Source organism: Doryrhamphus excisus, linkage group LG3 (genome assembly GCF_037039965.1).
Source record: "Doryrhamphus excisus strain RoL-2023G ecotype Guam linkage group LG3, RoL_Dexc_Guam_v1.1, whole genome shotgun sequence".
NCBI classification, from domain to species: domain Eukaryota; kingdom Metazoa; phylum Chordata; class Actinopteri; order Syngnathiformes; family Syngnathidae; genus Doryrhamphus; species Doryrhamphus excisus.
In genome coordinates, this window is record NC_136359.1 from 8,899,226 (window position 1) to 8,913,397 (window position 14,172).

General features: G+C 42.8%; 1 protein-coding gene across 3 annotated transcripts; it reads left to right on the top strand.

Annotated features, from left to right (window-relative positions):
* The first annotated feature begins 2,851 nt into the window (after positions 1 to 2,851).
* ercc6l2 (excision repair cross-complementation group 6-like 2) lies at positions 2,852 to 13,264 on the top strand. Of its 3 annotated transcripts, none has more exons than XM_058070605.2 (20): positions 2,852 to 3,151; positions 3,595 to 3,917; positions 4,232 to 4,348; positions 4,528 to 4,721; positions 4,863 to 4,956; positions 5,079 to 5,146; positions 5,218 to 5,425; positions 5,489 to 5,629; positions 5,833 to 5,949; positions 6,664 to 6,783; positions 6,858 to 6,929; positions 7,617 to 7,762; positions 7,866 to 7,961; positions 8,053 to 8,152; positions 8,244 to 8,396; positions 8,605 to 8,685; positions 9,340 to 10,114; positions 10,375 to 10,529; positions 10,632 to 10,786; positions 11,688 to 13,264. In XM_058070605.2, exons 1-20 carry the CDS (start codon positions 3,127 to 3,129, stop codon positions 12,637 to 12,639), a joined length of 4,092 nt encoding a protein of 1,363 aa, XP_057926588.2. In that variant the 5' UTR covers positions 2,852 to 3,126; the 3' UTR covers positions 12,640 to 13,264. The 3 variants fall into 3 exon arrangements, with proteins under 3 accessions (XP_057926588.2, XP_057926584.2, XP_078645724.1); XM_058070601.2 differs by having other exon boundaries at positions 2,856 to 3,151; positions 3,547 to 3,917; XM_078789598.1 differs by lacking the exons at positions 2,852 to 3,151; positions 3,595 to 3,917; positions 4,232 to 4,348; positions 4,863 to 4,956 and having other exon boundaries at positions 4,702 to 4,721.
* Positions 13,265 to 14,172: the final 908 nt, after the last annotated feature.

A 14,172-nucleotide genomic window follows, 5' to 3' on the forward strand; every position in this document is an offset into this window, starting at 1 on the left:
CATGTTTACCCCGGGCGTGGATGGGTTTTCTCCGGGTTCTTCATTTTTTTCCCACATTCCAAAAACATGCATGTTAGATTCATTGTTAGGTTGGCTGAATTGGCAACTCCAAGTTGTCCATGGATATGAATGTGATTGTGAATGATTCTTATGGGAATGGTCTACATGTGCCCTGTGACTGGTGTACCACGCCTCTTGCCCAAAGACAGCTGGGATAGGCTCCAGCATGGATGGAACGTGTTCTTAACATGGTTGTCCCTTGCATCCTGGCGAGATTTAATTCAATACTGTTATTCACTTTTTTGATCGAAACACTGGCATACTGGCACTTGCAAGTTTCTTTGGCCCCATGGCAGGTTATTTAGCAGTCAGTCAATAAAATCATTCAATAAGTCATTCAATTAAAAAACAGTCACCAACATGTTAGGGTGCATTCTTTGAGCACTCAATTTTGCACAGATGTTCTGTGCAATATTATATGAAAACCTGGGCAAAAATTTAGCAAATATTTCTGACGAAAATCCAATCATAGCATCACCTGTACCTTTTATGCAGAACACAGAATACTTGTCAAACATCCCAATTTTCTTTGGACAATTTCTTGTCACATTTCTCCCTTATTTCTCTTGATTATTACAGCGACAAACACAACAGGACATAGAGTAAAAAGTGCCGCCTCCCATAGTATCTCCATCACCAGAATATTACCAGGTTGACTTTGTCTCCGATTCGGTGTCAGCAAACAGAACATAACAGATGTGCTGAATAGGCAGAAATATCAGATTTGTACCGAGTATTTTTTATTTTTGCACCAGAGTAGTGACCCACAAAATCAGTTCACTCGGCTGACATAGGCTTTCGCCCCCCAGTTAGCTGAACAGGATAAGCATTATAAAGATTTTTAAAAAATGGATGCACACAAGTGCTCCTTTCAACTTTTTATCTCCCCTTGCACACAACAGGACAGCAATTTGCCCTTGTCTTCACATACCCCAAATAGGAAGTAAGCCACCGCAGACATCCACCACCCTCCCAATCCTGATTGTGATTCGGTGGTGGTGGGGGCATAATTGCATGCTTAAACGCCTGAGAAATGGCCATCCAGTTCTGCTGAGCTTGTGCTTTTTGTGTGGCCTCATTGTTTGGGCATGCAGTCATGCAGCTCTGATGGTGTTCCTGTTGGGTTAGGGTAGCTGTAGGAGAGTGGAATAATAGGTTGAGAGGTGTGCTGTCATGCAGCCAGATATTTCACTCCAGAGCTAGCAACTTTGAGAGGAGGTAGTTTAAAGCAGTGTAGAATAAGTCGGACAATATCAAAGCCTTCTTTTTTTTATTTCTGTGCTAAAGGCCAGCGGCAGACTTACCTTTAGGCAAACACAGGCATGCTGAGATTAACAGGAGCCCCCAAACATCTCATAAATACTGATTATTGAGTTTTTTTCTTCAATTTAAAGCACCTACTACTATTTCAGTTTTAATTCACTTCTCTAAAGCGATATCAAATGCATAATCTTTCATAAATATTTAGACTCCTGCCCCTCCCGTCCCATTCAATGGACCATATTACTGCACCCACAGACGGGGACGAAACAGTGTTGCAGAAAGTGTTGCAAAATTGTGCGACTAGCAACAAATCTAGTTACTTTTTCTGGCATCGTTGGAGAGGCTTCTGGTATTTGGGGACTTAAAAGTGAAAGCATGCATTGATGTCTCACCTCCTACTTGTGCAATAACATACACTATTTACTCTATTGTTTACGCTGTTCATTCTGTTGTTTACATTCTGTTTTATCTATTTATTTTCTACTGCATTCATTAGTTAGCTCTTGTTTTTGTTTTTTTTAGTCTCTGGTGTAATCCGGTAGCCAAGCTATGACATTTTGTTGCCAAATTTCACTGCTGTGTTTCTGATGCAATGACGACGATAAACGAAGTCTAACTCTATGTGCAGTTTGTGTTCTCACAGAGCAGCACTGTGTGCTCCTGAGACGTCTGCTCCACCCTCAAAGCAGTCACAAGCTGTCAGTGCTCCATTAGCTTAGTGAAGCTCCATGCATTCATGAATCATGCATGCTCTAGGCGCGATGCCACAGGGTGGATCACGTCCTGTTTTAAAGAGCCAAAAAACGGAAATGTTTTTTAATCTTCATTAAATGGCTACTCATTATACTCAGGTCTCATTTGGACTCATTTGAGGGAGTTTGATGTATGATAAGTAGTCTGAAGTTCACAATAAAAGGTGGAGGCCAGTCCGGATGTAATTATTATGCTGTCTAAACTTTTCTAGGCGCTGGCCGAGATAAAATATTATTTTTGATGAAGTGATCAATTTTATTTTTATTTGTTAACATAAGTAAGGTGTTTTTTCTTACTTTTGTCTCTCCTATGAGGTTCTCCATTCTGCCTATAGTGTCTGTTACATCGTATGCAAATTATATGCAAATTTTCAAACATGTCATGTCTTCCAGAATAGCCAATAGTTAAGTTTCTTACTGAGAAGAAGCGCGGAGAAGAGGAGCAGGCGAGTGCAAAACAAAAGTTTTTTTTTTTTAACAAACATTGATACCTTTGTTCATAGTCTCAACAAAGGCATGTTTATGTATAGAAATGTATAGAAAGTGCTATACAGAAAAGAAACATAGACACGAGTAGATTCATAAAGTTGCGTTGAATCCAAATGTAAACTTGTAATTTCATAGCTGCACTTTCGACGTATTTGAACGCACTCAAAACACAGTACACAGTTAAACGTGTAGTAGTATAAATATGTGTCGTGTTAAGTGACGTAGAAACATAGCTAAAATATTCATTGTGAAAGTATTACTTGAATCATTTGTGAACCAGCCATAATAGACATATTTTTAACGCGGCAGAAAATGACGAAAGTGCGAGGGTAAATGTGCAAGTAGATAAACAGTACAGGCGCTGGTCTTGCTGGACAGAGAAGACACGGAGGAGGAAACGTTTTAACACGTTTATAAAACAGTTAATAACATGTGCCGTAATTAGGCTTTAATTCCATATAAACGGTTTATACTTTGCTGAAAATGCTATAATCCGGTATTCCTTCGAAAGTAATAGAAAGCATGACTCAGCAAGAATCGATGCTACAAACAAGGTAGCATCATGGAGACTGCTTCAGAGGAAGAAGGTATACGCTGTGCTTATTCGTACTTTTACGTCCGTGGATAGTTTCAAATATGTGTTTTGCATAAATATGTCAGCAAACTAGGCTCCAGCACCCCCGCGACCCTCGTGAGGATAAGCGGTAGAAATGAATGAATGAATGTCATCTAACTACGGTAGTTTACGTCTAACTACGGTAGTTTACGTCTAACTTGCTGTAATTCTTTAATTCGCCAGCCTATACAAATTATTACAAATTAATATACATTTTGTTTTTGGTACAATGACAGTTACCAATATTGTGACCGGTGAACAATGGTGTCTCTTAATACGTTAAGAGGAAGTAATAACATATTTTTCAATATGTACCGTATGACGGGTTCAATACAACAATACAAACATAATTTTTTTTTTCTACAGCATCTTGCCAAAACCTGCCTCCATCTGACACTGATCACACCACCGCAGGGATGGTGTTCACTGAAGGGCGCAACGGCATGAATGAGCAGGAGGACAACGAAGAGGGAGAAGCAGCGCTTTTAACAGACGACACAAGAGCGGACTTAAAGCTCTTCAACAGAGAGAAACCGTTGTTTTCCAGCGGTGCCGAACATACCGGGTCATGCTTTCCCTTAAAACTATGTGATCTTGGTGACGACAGTGTCCCCTACACCATCAACAGATACCTGAGGGATTACCAAAGAGAAGGAATAAGGTTCATTTACAGTAATTATATCCGTTCAAGAGGCTGTATCCTTGGAGATGACATGGGTCTTGGAAAGACCGTACAGGTAAAAATGAAATCACCTTCTTAAAATATGCTTGTTATCAAACTCAAGATGTGTTGCTTACCTGTTTGTGGGGTTTTCAGAAAAATATATTCTATAGATTCTTTGATTTGGGGGGATTTCTGCATGGTAGCATCAAGTTCATGTGCATGTGCAGAAGTCATATCTCATATGAAAGCTTGTCATGAGGGAGTTCCACATTTGTAATATTTGTCAACACAATTATCAAACAATGCTTGATAAATGCCAAAACTCTCCAACTTGCCTTCTTCTCATGTATTGAATTCCTATTTGTGTCCTCCTCCTCCTCCCTGCAGGTCATTGGTTTCCTTGGAGCAGTGTTGCACAAGAAGGGAACTTGGGAGGACATTGAGAACAACAAGCCCCACTTTCTGCAGAGTCAAACTCCATCCAAGCAGATGAAGCCAAGTAAAGTGGGTGCAAAACTAAATACTGACCCTAGAGCTTAGAAGAATGGCATAAATGCTTGATGCTGACATTTGTTTTCAGATGACACTCACCCAGATGAAGACTGCATTAAGTGCAACAATAGTGCAGGGGGGTGGGTGTCTGCAAATGTCATCAGCGTGAGTGTTTTCGCGATCTGTTGTAGGTTTTCCTGATTGTGGCCCCGCTGTCAGTGCTGTATAACTGGAAAGATGAACTGGACACCTGGGGCCACTTCCAGTATGTGGTGGTCCACGGGCTGAGGAAACAGGAGGAGCTGGCTCGCATTAAGAAGGGCCGCGTCGAGATCGCTCTCACCACCTACGAGACACTTCGCTTATGTTTGGATAAAATTAATGAGTGAGTCATTTTCTGACTGCATTAATGCTTTGCTGTACCTATTTGCGTGGCATATTAAAGAGTTCTGATTAAAGATTTCATATTAAAAGATTATTATGTATTACATAATTATTCCTCACCCCAAATCTTCCACTCCTGCAGCATTGACTGGGCTGCTGTGTTTGTAGACGAAGCTCACAAGATAAAAAATCCAAATTCTCAAATCACTCAAGCCATGAAGGGTCTGAAATGCCAGGTCAGATATATTTGACTGAAAGATACAACACTATCAATGAGATCAGTTTCATAGTCCAGTTCATATCAAATGATGCCTTCATGGTGATGTTTTGATTGATGTGCTCATGTTTCCTTTGTCAGGTCAGAATTGGCCTCACTGGCACCATCCTTCAGAACAACCTTGAGGAGCTGTGGTGTGTCATGGACTGGTAGGTGGCCAAAAATGGTTCCTATTAACTTTATGTCACATGTTTGATTTGTGTAATGTCATTCAACACAGGGCAGTCCCTGGTTGTCTTGGCAGCTTAGGGCATTTTAAGAACAAGATGTCCGATCCAATTGAGCAAGGCCAGAGACACCATGCAACCAAACGTGCCTTAGCGACAGCCAGGAAGACCATCAGGGACCTGGTCAGGAGGATTGCCCACTGCTTCCTCAGAAGGACCAAAGCCATGATCAAGGACCAACTGCCCAAGAAGGACGACAGGGTAGGATAGTCCAACCAGTGTCCTTAATGATCTTCTGTCATGCTGTGTTTTGTTCCACTGTAGGTGGTGTACTGCTCCTTGACAGACTTTCAGCGGACGGTGTATCAAACTGTGCTGGACACTGAAGATGTGCAATTACTGCTGAGGTCTTCGGAGAAATGTGACTGTCAAAGTGGATACACTCGAAGGAGATGCTGCTATAAGGTCGGTTCACCTCTGGGATATGTGATATAGGCAGGTGCCTGCAGTTAAATACAGTGGAACCTCCATTCACCCAACATTATAACCACACATTTTCATTTTTGTCTGACCTTTTGGAGGGGATGAATGACAAAACCAGAGGTTCTGTGAATTAATTAATGCTCAGATTAGATTATGTAATAATGTAAAGATGGGTTCTCTTTTAGACTAATTTGGAGGGCGTGCCAACAAAGGGGCTGTACTTTTCCTACCTGACCATATTGAGGAAGGTCGCCAATCATGTTGCACTACTCCAATCCACTGCAGGAACGAGCAAGAAGCAGGTACAATCAGACAGTGTGAAATGTGTGCAGCAACCATTTCCCTTTAATGCCATTGAAAAGGACTGTATTCATATATACATGTCGTCCCGCTCTACATCACAGTTTATCACTGTTTGTCAAACATTTATTAATAATATTATCACTGTTTTGTGGTTGAATATGGTTAATTATTAGTAAAGAAAAGTACATATTTGTGGCATAAATTAAGCATTTCCAAGCATAAATATGGCTAAATGACTGTATATACAAATAAAGACATGATATTGAAATATAGTACAGTATCGGTCACTTGTGGTGTACGCCACTCCGGTTTCCTCCCACATTCCAAAAACATGCTATGTGTGAATGGTTGTTTGTCTATATGTGCCCTGTGATTGGCTGGCCGCCAGTCCAGGGTGTACCCCACCTTTCGCCCGAAGACAATGAATGAATGAATAATATTGAATCCTACTTTGCAGAAATTGACTTATTGCGGTCTGGAACCAATTAACCACTGTAAACAAGGGACGACTGTAATCCCAAAAGGGCATATAACTCTAATTATATGACTTGCTTTTTCACTGTTAAACATTCCCATTTGAGGTACATTGTGGAATTGTGGGCAGTGTATACTCTCAACAACACAACATTCATGGCAGGGAATTGAACCTGCTTGATCAAACATCAACATAAAGCGCCCCATTCCAGTAACACACGCCTCATTTGTTGTAATAGGAAAAGTACGTGAGCGCCATTTGTCAAAAGGTGTTCCAGAAGTTCCCAGACTTTGTGCGGCGGTGCAAAGATGAAGCATTTGCGGCCCTGTCCAACCCGGCGTACAGCGGCAAAATGAAGGTACAAGCACAGAACCAAGGCTCTGTCAGCTTCTCCTGATGTTACTAAGGACCATCGTTTTCCCTCCTCCTTAGGTTTTGCAGAAGCTGCTCAAATATTATCTGCAAAAGCAAGACAAGGTGCTTCTTTTTTCACTCTCGACTAAGGTAAGTTGTATATAATATAGAATGTTTTTGCAGAAGGTACACATAGTCGACTCCATAGATGGCTAGCGTAAACATACTGTCAGTGTACCTAATGAATTGGACAGAGAGTCCATGCCTTATTGGATGGGCAGCCGGAGGAAATTGGAAATTTGATGATTTGTTATGTTTACAGGCGTCAGGGTTATTAGATGTTTAACGCCCATTCACATCCAGCCGCACGCTTGAAGACGCCTTGAAAAAGACTAACTTAATTGCTGCTCCTGTTAGAGCCTGTGCCTTGTTTATAGACAAAATACAATCTGGGAGACGTGGCCCTCTCATGACACAGATTAGCTGGTAAGCCTGGGGGCTTTATAAAAGTGAAAGCAATTAGAGCTTTTAGGAAAATGAGACTGTGCAGTGCTCTGCTGATGTCACCCGAGACACAATCATAACATTATGAACTGCTGAGGTAATCGTTTTTACACTTTTTAGAGCAATCCGGCAATCTGTCACTGTGCTTGTTTGGTCTAATGGCAAAAATGTTGATAATAATGCTCAGTTTTGATTGAGTTTTTTATTTCAAAATGGACACCTGGATAGAAATCTCACATTTTCACCCAATATTTCAGTAAAATTGCCTTTATATTCCTTTTAATTCCTATGTTGAATTTGCATATCTATTCCCTTTTTATTTTCACCTGGCAGCTTCTGGATGTTCTGGAGAGCTACTGCATGGCCGAGGGGCTGGACTACAGTAGGTTGGACGGGACCACCAAATCCAAGGAGCGAGTCCAGATTGTCAAAGAGTTCAACAGTTCCCCTCACATCAACATCTGCCTGGTGTCTACAATGTTCGTCTGCAAATTCACACTCATAATAGTAATAATATTAAGAATAATAACACAGGTTATTTTTGGGGAGAAAGTTCAATACTATGATATTTTATCATTCCAGGGCGGGTGGTCTTGGACTTAACTTTGTCGGGGCCAATGTTGTCATATTATTTGACCCAACATGGAACCCAGCTAATGATCTCCAGGCTATTGACAGGTTTTTTTTCCCCAGCCATTTTCCTACTGCATATATATGTCCCGCTATTTCAATATTTTAGCAAGTATATTTGAACTTTCCGTCTCTTTAGGGCTTATCGCATTGGCCAGTGCAGAGATGTGACCGTCCTCAGACTCATCTCACTGGGGACTGTGGAGGAAATTACCTACCTCAGACAAATCTACAAACAGGTAATCAGATGATTATGATGTGCATTCATACACACTGTCATAGTGTTATATTTAGATTCTAAACTATTTGCTTCCTACTGCGTGCTCCCAGCAATTGCATAGTTCTGTTGTCGGTATCGAGAGTGCAAGGCGCTACTTTGAAGCTGTGCAAGGCCACGACAGCCATAAGGGGGAGCTGTTTGGGATCAATAACCTCTTCAGGCTGCAGACCCAAGGGACATGTCTCACTCGCAAGATACTTGAGGTAAGACATTGTGTAGCATATCATATCTAGATCAATAGAGCTGTGTATCGGTCGTTTTGAACCAGTGCCGGTGCCCGAACCAGTACTTAAAGAACAAAATGGTTATTTTTGTTGTGTAGTTTGGTGGTGTACAGCTATAGTTGCGTGTCATTTGTTTATTATGTGATTAAAAATGCTAACAAATGCGTGTTTCCCATCCTCATGCAAGAGGGAAGAACAAGTGGAGGCGGGCATCATGTCGACCAGCACACACACAAGCGTGGAGGCGGAGGACATGCCAAGAGTTAGCGTGAGTCGCGCTTCCCTTTCTCAGCGACTCGGAACACAGGCCATCCTTTTGCTCACCCATCACCTTCCTGTGTGTGGGGGGCTTCCTGTGTGTCAGTCAAGCAACTGATAACATCGCCTTTGACTTAAGTGGTCTAACCAGCCCTAAAAATGGAGACAGCAAGATAGCAATATTCAGCAACATTCCGCCCAGGCCTAGCCCACCAGACTCGTCGGCTGACTCCTGGCCGCCGCTGGTGTCGAGTGGAGCGCTCCTCGTAATGAGTGTTACGAGGTGCACTCTGCCACAAACGGCTTTTAAAAACATTTATTTTTACCACAGTTACTACTCTACCGGTTGGGGTCCCAATGCAAGCAGACTGCAACAACAAACACTGAATATAAATTCTTTGATCTGAACCCGTATCCCAGCTCTCCTAATATAGAAAGGTCCATTTATATACAAAAATGCGGATCACGGACATGTTATGACCCTGTTGGTTCCTTGTATTACATCATAATGGGAACTTGTGTCACACTCAGGTCCGTTATGATTTGCTATTATGAACATCTGGTTTGTGTTACACAGCCGCAATATTCTCATAGGCTGTTTCCTGTCCTTTCCATGCCAACATACTATTCCTTTATACAGTATATGTTGTACTTGTAATTACAGGACTCTGGAGATGTATCTAAGGAGAGCATGGATGCGTCCAGGATTCCCAAAGGGGTGCTAGACTTTAGTAGCGGGAGTGATGAGGAAGAGGCGGAGTGGGGAGGTCCTAGCAGAAAGGATGACACATGGAGCAGGGATCCCTCTGCTGGCCCTGGTCCAACCAGTCTTCTCCAGCACAGTTTGTCCAAACTGCTACAAAGGCTCAAAGCAGTGCCGGAGTCAGCTGAAGGGGACAGTAGTTCAGGTGGTGAAGAGAACGACAGTTCAAACTTCAGCATTGATCGGAGCTCCAATATAGGGAATGAAGGATGTCTCCCTACACTAAAATCATGTAAGACAAATTTAAAAGAATGCGATAGACACTCCCCATTAGCCGAAAAGAAATATAAAATGCCTGCCATTGCCAAATCACACCACTTTGGCCAGTATTCTGATGAGTCCGATGATTTGGACATAGAGACGGTCACAAGGTCCGAAAGGGATGCTCTGGACAGAGGAGGAGACAACAGGAAGAGACATGTCAGCATGAGGGACAGGATCAGAGGGACAAGGTTCAGTGAGGACATTGAGACCTTCACTTCTTCAGAGGATGAGCACACCGGAGGACGTGACAAAACAACTACACCTCCAGACAAAGCCCAAGCAAGGCCCTCAGTGCGTGGGCAAATTGGAAGAAGCACCGGGAGACCAGTGGCCGTGTCTAACGGTGTCCAATTCACTCATCTGAAAAGTCGAACATCTGCAGCATTTAAAGGAACAATTGACACTGTTTTGGGTAATATTTTATTTTTGAATGTAAAAAGTAATGGTTTGAATTGCACACGGACCAGCAATGTGTACAATAGACATTTTCTAGACTATTGTAATTAGCTGACAACACAAATGAGTAGCAATATATTTGTGTCAAGTTTGCTGGTGGTAGCGATCTGGGGCTGCATGAGTTGCGGTTCATTGAGGGAAAACAAAATGTACTGTAACATTCTGAAGCTGGGCTGCATGGCAGTTTTATGAGGTACTGTATCTTCTCAATTGAAGGTGAGGTTCAGGAGGTGGTGTACACCCACTCAAACCAGCGTGTGGTGGGTGGGAGCAAAGCTGAGGAGCTGATCACCAGAGCTGCCTTGAGAGACGTCTTTGAACGCAAGATGTACTCCCAACTCCCTGCAAATGAATTTCTCACCCTGTGCGAGGTAATCTACACACTAATCTCATGCAAACACATTGAGCACCCAAGGAACCAAAAAAATGAGTCTCTCTTCCTTGTTGTTGTTTTTTTTAAATTAAAATACCAGGAAACATTGCCGGCTAGCCCAGCAGACCGCCAGTCCCGCATTGTTCCACCACAGCAGCTTCCTGAGCCACACTGTGTTACCTTCACCAAGAAGAACATACAACACACCAGTCATAACACCTTCATCCTCGGGGAGACCCCTTTGGCTGTGCGCAGGTACTGCAAGAGTACACGAATATGAGGTGCATAGGAAGGAATGTACAGGGGACTAGACAAAATACAGTATGATAAGAAAGTGGGAAGTATGGTGTGGGGGGGCGGGGGGTATGTATATCAGGCAATTGGAGGGAAGTGGGAGGGATTCCTGGCAGTGTCGGGAAGCAGGCCAGAACTGACCACAGATTAAATGTTTAGCGCCCCCACTAGGGCCCCGGCAACCAAACCACCACCCATTTCCCAGCATCATGCCAAACATTACATAGTTGTGTTCAGACCCGACGGGGCAGGAGTCCCCCAACACACAAAGACACACACACACACTGCAACCACATTGAGAAAGAGAAAAAAAAGATTTCACGACGGATATGCACGTACTTCCTAACACAGACGTAAATGTACACGCCTCACAAAAACACACTCATAAACATGCCACCACACACAGGCACCTTCTTTGGCTGTGATATCATTCCCCAGATGGAAGAAGAAGGCATCTCTGCCCAGAGGCTGTGAAAACACATACCGTATTGATCCCCCCTCCTCACCCCCTTGCAATAACCCCATCTGTTTAATTATTTGTATCCACACGGGGGTATTACTGCCATTACTTTAATGTATTGTTTTTCTAGTAAAAGCCACAAGTGCTAGTAACCAACACCGCAGCTTCGTCTGTGACTTTGAAGTGTTTCTGTTTCAAAGTCTTAATAACAAGTGCCTCAAAGCACCAAAAATTATTACATGATGGAGAAGTATTCATCCTGTGAAGTGCCCACAGAATATCTGATTAATAATAGCATTGGACTTAGTGGCCTAGTGGCTTATTTTTAAAATAGACATTATAAGTTGTGTTGAATAGTTCACCGGATTTAAAAAATGTGTGTGTGTGTGTGTGTGTGCGTAGGCAGCAGCTGCAGGAGATGGCGTCCAAGTTCAATTTTCTTTCAGCCCACCAGTTTGCTGCAGAGATTTTCACCAGCGACTCAACGCAGAGACTAGCATGGCTCCGAAGCTACTACACCGACATGAACCACCCTGAAGTCGACACTTTCATCACCAGCGACTTCCTGCCTGCTGACATAATCCTACCTACATCAGTGGGGCATCATCCACTTCCCACAAACTCTGCGGCCACAGCTTTGCAAAAGGCTGCAAGGTCTACATCTAATCAGACATGTCCGGAGCCTGAGAAGAAGAGGAGGAAATCGAAGAAGAATGTGCAGGAGCCTCCAAGTGATGTTCCAACTGTTGATACCGAGCAGCAGGTGGAGGCGGTGTGCAGGTCAAGAGGTCACAGGCGGACAAAGAAAACCAGTGTGTCTGCTTGTGGAGCATTTAGAGCTGTTGGTGGTCTTGGCGGAGATCAGCACAGCACCAGCAGTGGTCTAGGATCTCTGGAGTCCGCTTCAAAAACAATTGATCATGCTGACGAGCAGACAGAACATTCCCAAGAACGCACCACTTGTTGCCGGTCCATCCTCACAGATCTCCTAGGAGACACCTCCATCCTTGATGACTTGTTGAAACCCAAATCTAGAGGCACACAACGCAGAGGTTCCCCCCCAAAAACATCACCTTCCTCATCGTCCACAGGCCTGGCTGCTTCACCTCCACCCAGACATACCATGAACTCGACTCTACGTGACTCTCTTTCGTCTCAGCAGTCACGAGGCAACCGCAAAGACTTCTGGGACATTCTGAATGAGGGCAACGAAGAAAGCATCAACAGGCTGACAGACCTGGAGGAGGTGCAGAGGGTTTGCGTCAATACGACTATTGCAGCCAGAGCTCATTCTGCGGAGAAGGAGAGTAAAAGTCTCTGGAAGACCAACGACAAGTTTTTATGGAAGAGATGATTTTTTTAAATTGGTTTTAGCTTTTTAATACTAAATTACACGTTAATTTATTTTTTAATCAATCTCGGGCTGATTAAAGGTTGGGTCGCAGCCTAAGCAGGGAAGCCCTGACTTAGCGGATCACCAGACATTCCCAGGCCAGTTGAGAGACACAGTCTCTCCGATGTGTCCTGGGTCTTCCCCATCCTTTCCAGATGCCCAAGCTCCCTCATCTGGCTCCTCTCAATAAGGAGGAGCAGCAGTTCTACTGTGAGTTTGTTCTGGAAGACAGTGGTAGAGCCACCCCACACAGAAAACTCATTTCAGCCACCCTCCAATTTTTTCCTATCAATTTTAAAACATGTGTTTATTTATGTTTACATAACATCTTTTGAATGATTTTGACCGGATTAAATTGTAATTGTGGTTCCCCCCCATGTTGTATGGTATAATGTCACAAGCCCCTTTCACTTGCCCCGTTGAAGCCAGAATTGGTCCGCCTATGAATTTGTCTATGCACTGTATATTGTCACTGTCATACACTATCTCACCAAATGTAAAAATGTGAAACTAAAAACGGAAAAAAGGCATTAAATTGTGACATTTTTGATTTTATCCAAAACAAGAAGTAACATCTTTTTTGTGTTCTTTTTTTTCCCAAGACAGAAGTAAAAATGGTGATGTTTGTCATTGCACAGTTTGCCATTTAGGAATAACTCATATACCGTATGACCTCCCTTTTTGGCCTCTGTTACTGTTAATTTGTACACATGATTTTCTTCAGACTTTATTCATATGCCTTAAAATTAAGGGTTTTAGCGCCAGGTGGAACTCCACAATCAGTTTACACAGGTCCTGTTTTGCCTCTTTGTTGTTGTACCTTTTTAGGCTATGGCTTTCTTCAGGCTTCTGATTGGCTTAAACTGACTTCCAATTAGTGGTTACTGTGCCTCCTATTGTTTTGATATACTTTTGTCAGCCTTTGAGTGTGTTTTCATGTATACTTGATTATTATGTGATGCCACAAAAATGAATATTGGTGTAGTCAAGATGCTGGTAGACTCCTATCCAAAAACAGTTGTACATTGTTTACATAATTTTTTTTTCTAATCAAAGTTTGCATGAAGCAGTGTTGTGTTCACTTGTCGATCCAACCTGTTCCCTCAGAGTCTACAGGAGTTTTTTCAGCGGGATTTAACCTCGACATTTAACCTCAGCTGCAGGTCAGCATCACCGTTTCAACTTTCCGCACCTGATTGTGATGTCAAGTGGATGATTTGGCAAGAAAAGCCCACCAGCTGTGAGTATTATCCATTACAGTAACTAGATCCTGTGACCACCCCCACCGCCTCCAGTATGTTGGTGGCCCAGCAAATCTTTGAATGGTCCCACTGCATTGAAACCATAGTGTGCAATCACTGCTTGTGTCTCCAATGTTGTGTTTGTCCAGGTCAGGCCACGTCCAAATGAGAAGAGCATCCCCAATGGTAATGAAATACAAAACCTTTTAAAAACACACACACTTCTCTCAGTTATGTTTAACGACTATCAGCT